The sequence below is a fragment of the Hydra viridissima genome, unplaced genomic scaffold, assembly GCF_058129835.1.
Source record: "Hydra viridissima isolate aposymbiotic clone 2 unplaced genomic scaffold, HvirCarnegie_v1 scaffold_11, whole genome shotgun sequence".
NCBI lineage: Eukaryota > Metazoa > Cnidaria > Hydrozoa > Anthoathecata > Hydridae > Hydra > Hydra viridissima.
This window is the reverse complement of record NW_028324310.1, coordinates 14,627,045-14,637,676: the sequence shown is the minus strand read 5'-3', so window position 1 is coordinate 14,637,676 and position 10,632 is coordinate 14,627,045. Positions and strand designations below refer to the sequence as shown.

Here is a 10,632-nt window from a genome sequence, read left to right as displayed (position 1 = left end):
AAAGAAATTAGTTGTCGGCTCGAACAGATTTTCTTCATTTTTCCAAGATAAACATTTGTAAACTTGGAAACTTTTTTCGTGCAAACAAAGTTCCGTCAATAATAAAATAGACCTGTAAGGCTATTTATATAATGACTAAAAAAAGTATAGCGAAATATAAAAAAGCTTAAATAAAATTTTTTGTCTAGGTCTGGTTTCATTTAACTCCTTGGTCCTTCATTCTCCAGACTTTCGTTTTTCATATTTCATATATTATTTCATTTGTCATAAAAGGCACATAATAATCCATTTGTTTTTGTCAAATTTAGTTTATATATAGCTGGTAAATCATGTTAAAATTAAATACTTAGTTATTCTTGCGGTTTGCCATAAATTGGGTTTGCTAAATTCTTTAAAACTGTGACAGACTATTTTTTTCTTTATTGTATTTACATTCATTTTATGTATAAGTTATTTATCCTTAACTGTATATATTTCTGTTTTTAAAGATTAGAATAGAAAATTCTATAATATTCATGAAATGGAAGTCTACAGCTGTATAGTAGATGGGGTAGTTCCCTGGACATGAAACAATTGTGTTGATATTTTGCATTATTTATTATATCTCTAGTTATACATGTGCTAAAGTAGTTAAGTAAATGATCTCAATTTCTATATCATCATCAGCGTTATTTCTTAAAATATTAAGAATATCTAGCTATATAAAATTAACTTGGTTCTATTGCTGTTATCTTGAATAACTAAAAGGAAGTTGATATGACTGGTTAGACGAGACCAAAAATTTTCGACGAATCCGACACACTTTAATATAATTTAATTTCTATTGTTTAAAACAAAAGATTTGTAACAATGCGCAACGAGCATGGTTCGCAAAAAAATAATAGGTTGCACGTCCATCTCTTATAGGTCCATGAAGAAAGGCAGCTCGGGGCAATATTGGCAATGGGGTTAATGTTAATAATGAAAGAAATGGACAGTTTTGCGAGTTTTTGGTATTGAAACGGTTATGAGCCTCAAAAGCAGACTTGTTTCACCATCCAGATCTAGCTTCCATCAAAAGTTGAAGAAAAGAGTATTCAGCTAGTAGTTTAGTTTAGGCAGCGGAAATTGATAAAATCATCAACAAATCATCATAGACTTAAATTCTTTCCAATATATAATGTTCAAATTGCTCAATATCAGTTCTTGTTTTAACTCCTATTAAAATCTTTGGAGGTTCTTGATTCTGTTCTTATTTATTCGGGTAAATATTTCTGGTTTTTTCTTTTGTATGTAAACGATGTGTGGATGACAGCCGAATATTTTAGCTGAATAATTCGCTCTTTCCTTTTTTAAGATATTGCCGCGACGCATAAAAACGTCGAGCCGGGCTTCAAAACAACCAGTTTAATCCATGTGCTTACCAAAAGTGATTATGAAGCTGCCGAATTAATTGGCGAAAATCTATTTTGCGATGAAGACGGTGATCGGGAAGAATAGTGCCGTATTGTTGTTTTAACAGATAACGATATATTGAGCTCAACTGCTGCGTATGAGAAAGTTACCACCTCTGAGTCTTCTGAGATGCCCAGTACATCGGGCAGCATGCTAAATTTGGCCACTTCGACATCATCTCTACTTGATGTATTGAAATCATTTAGGCCCCAGAAGCTGGGAACACCAGCCAAAATATCCAATCGCGGTCGAAAGCCGATGAAATCCGCTGTTTTGACATTGTCTCCGTAACGCGTAAAAAACATGGTACCGAGCTCAAAAAATTGTACAACCAGAAAAAAGGAGCTACTTCAATCAAAAAAAACGCGGGATAGAAAAAAACACCAGCAAATGAAAGAACGTTATCGAGACAACCGGCAGGTAAATGGGCGAAGCAGGATGACGCAGAAGAAGATATATTAAGATTTTTGTATTCTATGCCTGAAACCAATGCCTCTTGTGCTCAACCGCAATAATTCACGAAATTGTGATACAGTGGTCAAAAAGTTCGTGCCAAATGCGTAACAAAATTCACCAGCTACTTCACATGTCCAAATTGCGACAATTGTTTGCGTCAAAAGCTGTAAAGTTTCACTCAATTTGAATTTTAAACAAATGGTTCGGACAGAAATATGCTCAATAAATGCCATCAACTTTCTGCTTTTGGAATTTCGGAAAATAATGTTTGAGAGAACGACATGCAAAAAAACAAAGTGTTCGTCACCATACCTTACATTCCCATACCTTACATTCCCATACCTAACATTCCCATATGTATGTAATACCATATGTATGTAATACCATCGGGTTGATGGGGGAAAAAAAATCATTAGCTCAAAAATTTCTACTTTGAGATAATTTATTTAAAGTTTGTTTTACTATCTTATGTTTTAAGTTGACCAAAATAATACGTACGGAACGAACGTACGCAATGATCAAAACGTTTGTCTTACAAAAAATCAACATTTCGTTGATGTTTCCGACATCAACGTAATGTACTCCAAACCGTAACGCTGGATAACTGCGAAACGCTGAGAGCTACGAAAGAAAAACATCTCACTGAATTTTTGATCACAGATTATGTCTTAGGAAAAAAATATTATATCTTCCTTTGCATTAATACGGATGAGTATTCTAACCTTCGCATGAATGCGGACGGGTTCTTGCAAGATGGTTCTGCAAAATGGGGCAGCAAATGCATCTACAGGTTCTGCAAAATGGGGCAACTTCTTTCAGGGTTTCTTAACCTTTTATTATTATTTGCCGAGTTGTAATTCTCGCCTTGTGTTTTTTGTTTTTTTTTTTTTTTTTCCTTCTTTTTCTTCTTCTTTTTCTATCTCCCGGAATAGATCACTTATGTTCTTTAAAAATCGCGCAAAATCGAATAAGTTTCCCTAGAATGAAAAACAAATAAACACTGCGGCGAAGCAATTGCTCTCGCAGCAGGTTTTTTTATTTTTCTTTGTTTTTTTTTTGTTTTGTTTTTTCTTCCATCTCCCGCATTTAGTCGCGCAACACTGATAAACAAACAAAAGAAGCTCAAAACATTTTAACACCATCGGGTTTTTTAACAGAACAGTATGGGTGTGGTGGAAAAATATACTTTCCGAGGCTGTGTCCGAGACCATACTAACCAGCGTTAGCGCAAAAGACTAATCCTTATATTTTCATGGCATGCATATTTGTCTCTTGTTGACACATGCTACGTAGTAAAATCAAGGTTCGTTATTAATATTGTAATCGCTGTCAGCACAATAAATGCCGTCTTTTGTAACGTCGACGCCTTAAATTCAAACATAAAAAACTTAAAAAAAAACAAACTAAAACTTAAAACTTGGTGATTTTTTCTTCACTCAAAAACTAAAACTGCATTTTACCATCTTGTCAACTTCTTGATGGGAAACAAAAGCGCGACATTTTGAACTTTGAACTTTGCTTAAATCGAATTCTCAAAAAATCCTTCATCAACACAAACAACGTGCTTTGGTTGGCAGTCAGTCTTTGGTTCGAAGTATTCCGTCTCATGTTGGTTGCCTTCGTTTGGTCTTACACTAAACGCACTGTTTGCTGTAATAGCCAGAACATAGAGTTGTGGAAATGTGTTTTTAATGCGGGATTTCACAGTTTTCAATTGATAGTTGAGGAAATAATATCTGTGCTATTTGCGGTTAATGTGGCACAAGAGAGTTAAAAAATAATAACAAACTAACAATTGGTTTTGTTTGAAGAAAAGCGTTTCGTTTCTGCCAAAAATTCACGTCAACTAAATAGTTTGTCACAGACCCATGATTTAAAAAAAAACTCATACGACGCATAGAAAAAACAAAAGCAACGAAAGCACACGTAAATTCGCCGAAAGAAAAATGAATGCAAATGAACGAAATGAAATGGAGCGCATAAACTTAGCTGAAAATAAAATGCGTTGGATTTAGGAATGCAGATCAGGAAAGAAGTTTAGCTTGATTTACTTGATGCACTCTGTAAAGCTGAGAAGGTACGCTTTTGCCAGCCATCTGACAAAGTTGTTCGCCCCTGCTTGCAGAAAATTCCTTCATCCAGGGTTGTTAAGTTGAGTTGGCGGGGATTTCACACTAGGCCTGACGCTGGGTGAGGGCTATTATATATATGCTATTATATATATATATATTATATGTAATAGCATGTATATAATAGCATATATATAATGCATATATATAATAGCATTTTATATATATATGTGAACTATTATTCAATTTTTTTGTAAAACTTTTGAAAATTTTTCTAAATTTTTTTAAAACACATGTATAACTTTTAAATTAAATTAAAAAAACTTTTTCTTAGCGATGCAAAATCCCCCCCCCCCCCTCCTTCTTCTCCCCTCCCGCACAAAAATTAATCTCAAAATAAAATTTTCAGGGTGGCGGAAAGCTACCCTTCAGCTCCAGCCATTGCATCAGTTTCTGTGCTCCAGGGGCCTATCAAAGTGAATAGGTTCGGGCATTGTTCATCCTCTCAATAGGCCTGCCTGGTTCAACATAGGTCATTAATAGTATAAATATTGGTCTCAAAATTAGAAAACCTTGAAAACACTATTACAAGTTTTAGAATCATACCTTTTACTTGTTCTCAATGAAGTTTATTTCCATAGCAAATAAAAAATTACTAAAAGCTACCATATTTTTTATTCAATATATAACTGAAATATAATTTTTTCCTACTAATGATTTCAAAAAATATATTACTAGACTGTTTTTTGATAGTATTAGTCATTTTGAGCAGGTTGTATACAAATATAGAACTTTTAAACTGTAAAATTTTGTTGCTTGCAACCTCTCCGTTAGAATTAGGGCTACTCCATAATCTAAAAATTTAGTACAAGTGGCTAGCTTGCGGTATATTAAAAATTTTTATAGCTGGTATAATTGGTGGCATGTTCTAAAAAAACAAAGCCAACTTAAAAATTTTTTTTAAAGGAAACTTTACATAAATTATCGTAAAATTATTGTATAAATTATCATAACACTTTGCATACAAAAGTTTTCTTTTGAATGTTTTGGATGGCAAAATTTAGAAAATTTTTTGAATCTCTTTTCCTTTTTAACAGCTCTTTCATCTTTCATCTCTTCCTTGAAAATGTTGTAACCTTCTAAAATCTCCATAATTCTTTTTATGAATAAAACGTGAGCAAATCTCTGATAAAGTTTCGTTAATTAAAACAAGATTTTGTACTTAAAAATCTGTTGGTTTTTTTCCTTTTTGGTAAGGTTTTTCGAAATCAAAAAGGTAAATTTGCTCATATGGTGTCTCTGTTATATTGCCTACGTAAGTCGGGTAATGACTCAAAAGAAGGTGTTCTTGCTCCTCGGCGCGGTCTCTAAAGGTATTTGGATTTTTTCGTGCTTCAGACACAAAAAAATTGGATATGTACTGCGCACCAATAATTGAAATTATAGAATGATCCACTGCCAGAACCGGATTGAACACAAATAAAGACTTTTCTGGATGCCATTGCAGACCGTATAAAGGGGCGTTTCGGCCTAAACACCAAAATAAAAACACCAAGTGAATTAATAAAAATGTAAGTTATATTGATAATGGTTTCAAATGATTAACAATCCTTTTCTTTTTTTTTTTTTTTTCAACTACTGATTATTATTGAATATTGATTATTTCGACTACTGGTTACAAAACAATATTTACCACTTACCTTCAAATGTACTTATAAATTGGGTGCCATTTCTGTCGTAGTTAGTTGATATTACTCTAAAAGTATCCTTCAGCTTTGTGTTATTATAGAAGTTTAATGTCGGGATTCCAGCTTTATGTGCGTTAAATGTTATAGCTTTAGTTCCAAGAGCGTCAATCAACCCAGAAGGTGCATGTCCGAACATTCGACTTTCTTTTGCTTCTTCTGTAAAATCTAATGGAATGCTGTAATTTAAAGAGTCAGTCTCGACCAAAAAATTTTTATCGGCTTCTGCAATCATCATCATCTGAGCTCCACGGCAGATTCCGAGAACTGGGAAAGTGATGTTCTTTTTTGCCATTTTTTTCGAGTGGTAGATAACTTGTTTGGAAATCCGCTCGTAACCAGAATCTCCGACGTCTGCGTCTCCACCAGGAATTATGACTCCGTTTATTTTGTGCAAAAGTGTATTTAAATCTTTACGCGTAATATCCTGAAAATTTATATAAATGGACCTGTTTAAATTTACCTGACAAATCCAATCCAATTTAAAATAAAGATCAAATAATTTTCCCTTCTTATTTTGTGTTTTTCTTTATTTTTAACGTTTCCATTTGTTTTTAAAATAATTAAAATATCTAAAAACTATTTTTATATAAACTTCATCCATTGTAGATAAATCAGGTTAAATCAGGTTGATGAAATATTAAAGCTAGTTGAGTTTACCTCTTTTATGGGAACAGCTCTTGCTCCTGCTGCGTCCAGAAGTTTTACGAAGGAACTACCAAAATAGTCTTTATTTACAGACCAAGGCACTTCCACTAACATTTTCTGACCTAAAATCTCCATTGCTACAACTCCTACAGTTGGTCGATTATTTACAAAGTGTGGAACCACGTCTTCAAAAAAATTTGTCGGATAAGGAGATATCTTTTCGCATGATTGCGAACATTTTTTTGCCGATGTTGTAGCAACAAGAATTATGACCAATATAATACTATTCTTTATCATTTTTTTAACTAAAGTTTTTAAGTTTGTTTAATAGATATTTAGAGATATTACATTTACCTTGTTATAGATATATGTATAACTAAGTATGTGCATACATACATACATACATACATACATACATACATACATACATACATACATACATACATACATACATACATACATACATACATACATACATACATACATACATACATACATACATACATACATACATACATACATACATACATACATACATACATACATACATACATACATACATACATACATACATACATACATACATACATACATACATACATACATACATACATACATACATACATACATACATACATACATACATACATACATACATACATACATACATACATACATACATACATACATACATACATACATACATACATACATACATACATACATACATACATACATACATACATACATACATACATACATACATACATACATACATACATACATACATACATACATACATACATACATACATACATACATACATACATACATACATACATACATACATACATACATACATACATACATACATACATACATACATACACACGCATTATCGACAGTAGCGCAAGTTATTGCGGATTACTTTTCAAGTATTATTCAACCCGGTCATAAACTGAAACTGGAAGCCTATTTGAATGTTTGCTGATGCAGCAATTAAAGTTGGAGTTGTTTGGAAAGGAAATCAAATTTAATGGGGATTTTAGCTATGAGGTTTACTGTATTTCAAAAAAAAAAAATTTAATACTTCGTACAATTATTAGTGTTATAAAAACCTATTTGATGTGAGTACAAAGTAGGATCACAAATCGTATCCAAAATTAAAATTTAGTAATTGTTTGACTGATACTTGATTTGCAACTTATCTTTTATCTCTGATAGTTTTTTTTTATCGTTATACCATAGTTTAGACAATTCTTTTACTACAGGTAAGGTGCGTTGAGTGTAAAAATCGGTAATGTCCTTTTTTATTCGACGAGCGTAATTATCGCGAACTAACCCACAAGCCTTTGTTAGCTCGTATAACACTTGGGCTTTATCCTTTGTCTCACTTGTATCTAAAGCCATGTTGCACACTTCCTTATCAGTGACATTATCAATGACTTTTGCGCGATACCTTTTTATGAGAATATCCTTATTGCCTCCAATGCCGTCGACGGAATTCACATCTCGCTTCATCCTGATTTCGCATGTTACCGGAAATTCTTTCCAGAGCAATACTTCCATCTGGCATATTTCAATTTGTGAAATTGCCTGAATCCTTCCATCAATTGTATTTTTTGTGAATGACTTGATTGATTCAACAAGATTCTCGGCAATGTCAATAATTGATATCGCTGCTTTAATCGGTGTCACGTGAGCGATAATTGCCATTTGTTGGGTCATTTGAAGAACAAGCAAGGACATCATATGATAAGCTAGACCCATCTGCAGCATCTTAGCTTGGCCTTCTATTGTACCACGAGGAAACGCGAAGTCCGTAAAACCGCTATCAATAAATTCATGCAAAGTTAAATAACATTTCGTTTTAAGTTTGCGTCTTTCGTGATTCTTTTTCTTCAATGTCTTTTTCTTTGTTGTAAAAGGACTAAACAAAAAATCGCATTCCAACATTCTTCTGTAAATTGCTTTGATATCTTTTTCCATGTTGAAGAGTTCTTCTCTCGAGAACTTTAGGTTTAAATTTGTTTCGGTTTCAAGAATAGCTTTCGGCCATATTGATGTGTTCTCGTCGTCAGTAAAGTAATACTTAACAAGAAGCCTTTTAATGTCTTTCGACTTTTTCATCTCCCCAAGTACTGCTTTTAAAGATTTATTTAAGATTTCAGGAAATGATATTGAATTTTCTGATCTCACAGAAGCTAACTTTTTGTTCCAAGCTTGATACGATGCCCAATCATTATAGCTAAGTAAGGCAGAATTTGAATAACTTAAAGGCTTGTTGTACGTATAGTTATCGTATTTCTTAATGTCAAGACTGGTTTGAGAAACTGTTGTTGGTTCGAAACTCTTTTTAACACTTGATTCTTGTTCTCTTTTTGGTTTTTTGTCGGCTACTGTGACGTCATTGCTCTCCTTACTGCTGTAACAATAATTCAAGATGGCGCAGTATAAAACTGCTACCACGTATTTCATTTTGGTGAATTTTGCCTGCAAATTTTGTTGTTGTTTTTTAAAAACTTAGTTTTAATGAAATGCTTGTAAAGCGCTGTAGGACGTTTTCAAGTTCACTGAGGCATGTTATTTGAATTAGCTTTTGGTTTAAAATTTGGAAAAAACTCAGCGAGAGCTGAATTTAGTCGAAGAAAACGAAAACAGTTTTACAAGAGAAAATCGCGGAAAGTATATTTTTTAAAGCAAATAATTTCAGAAAGAAATGTTTTGAAAGAGAGAATTCAGAAGTTTTTAGCGAAGGTATATTTGACGAGAAAACATTCTTCCGATTTCAGAGAGGAGTTTATTTTGGGAGAATCATGATTTTCTGATACGAATAATAAGTTTTATCTTTCAGTTTTGTTTCTGTTGATAAAAAATTTATCTTCGCTATTATCACGGAAGTCATCATTAGTTCTGAAAAGAAAAACTTTATGTTTCGTTTCCAGATCAGAGTTTGAGCACTAAATAAATGTAAATATTCAGGAAAAACTAATCAGAGATACAAGAATAATTGCACGTGTAAATCTTGCGCTTGAAAATTTAAAGTGGAAATTAAAAAAGCTAAATTTTCCAAGTTACGATTCTCAATTGAAAGTAGGGATTTCAGTGGTTTAATTGAACACGCATATCTCATATTTTGGAAACTTGAGAGGGTTTGAGGGGACTTGAGGGGGCTTTAGGAAGCTTTAATATCTTACCGATCAACTAAATACTTAAATTTTTATTAACAACAGTAAATTTAATTATTTCAATATAATTTTTTAACTTTAATTAAAAAGCATTTAAAAAATTAAGGGGAAAAAAGGATATTGAGCACGTGATTTCAAGCTTCGTTATTAGGTTGGAAACGTTGAAATTTCTTTATTATAAAAATCAACAATAATCAAATCGTTTCCAGGTTTTGGACGGTAAAATCTCCAAACGTTATTTTTATATTATTGTTAGTTAGATGTTAGTTACACGTTATTTACACGTTAGTTACGCGTTAGTTATGCGTTAATTACAAGTTAGTCACAAATTATTCACAACACAAATTTTAAAAAAATAATTATAAACCAACTTCAAACATCTAGTTTGCTATAAATAAGTTGTCTATTCTATGAATCGTTTAAAACTACTTTTGCCAACAATTTTTTCAAAGCTGATAATTTTACTACACTTTTCTTCCTTACCTTGCGTAACTATTGTTAAAGGTCTGAGTATCGTTTCATTTCCATATCGTTTTCATTCCGATATGATATCGAAAAAAAAACCATCGGAATGACGAGAGTTCTGGTATATACCGAGATTTAAAATAACTACAATACCGGTTGAAGTTTTTATAACGGTATTACGTCGTAATCATTCCAATGACACTTTTTTTCCCGATAACATATCGGTATGATAACGATATGGAAATGAAACGATACGTAGACCCTTAACTATTGTTGCTTTACTCAACCGGAGAGAAGCATTTTATGAGGAAATATGCAAAGAAAATTTGAAACAATAACTCTTCGTATGATTGAATGAGTTTGAAACAAAAAATGAAAAATGGTTTTAAAAGATATACATTAACATATTTACCAAATACCATGGGTTGGGTTTAAAAGTGAGAAATGCACTGAAATATTTTCTCTAATGTTGGAGGTGATAAAAGTCCTTCCTCGAACAACTTTTTGAAGTATTGATTACAAATATTTTTCTGCATGATTACAGCTAGGTTCATCATTCAAATAACAACTTGCACGCGTTATTGAGCAAAAAATGCACCCTGAAAGAAAATATCAAGCAGTTAATGC

The 10,632-nt window shown here is 32.5% G+C and overlaps 1 protein-coding gene across 1 annotated transcript; it reads right to left on the bottom strand.

The window, feature by feature from the left end:
• Positions 1–4,865: 4,865 nt before the first annotated feature.
• On the bottom strand, positions 4,866–7,380 carry LOC145191536 (gamma-glutamyl hydrolase-like). The gene is made up of 3 exons (XM_080068650.2): positions 6,365–7,380; positions 5,660–6,131; positions 4,866–5,489 (listed from the first exon to the last, which is right to left on the bottom strand). Exons 1-3 carry the CDS (start codon positions 6,647–6,649, stop codon positions 5,182–5,184), a joined length of 1,065 nt encoding a protein of 354 aa, XP_079924776.2. The 5' UTR covers positions 6,650–7,380; the 3' UTR covers positions 4,866–5,181.
• Positions 7,381–10,632: the final 3,252 nt, after the last annotated feature.

What these genes read in the sequence shown, in the direction of transcription:
- LOC145191536 (XM_080068650.2), bottom strand. Translation starts at nt 6,649, where the DNA reads ATGATAAAGAATAGTATTATATTGGTCATAATTCTTGTTGCTACAACA. An exon ending in GAGCTGTTCCCATAAAAGAG is followed by an intron (nt 6,132 to 6,364) that starts GTAAACTCAACT and finishes ATAAATTTTCAG; the next exon opens with GATATTACGCGTAAAGATTT. An exon ending in ATTTATAAGTACATTTGAAG is followed by an intron (nt 5,490 to 5,659) that starts GTAAGTGGTAAA and finishes TTTGGTGTTTAG; the next exon opens with GCCGAAACGCCCCTTTATAC.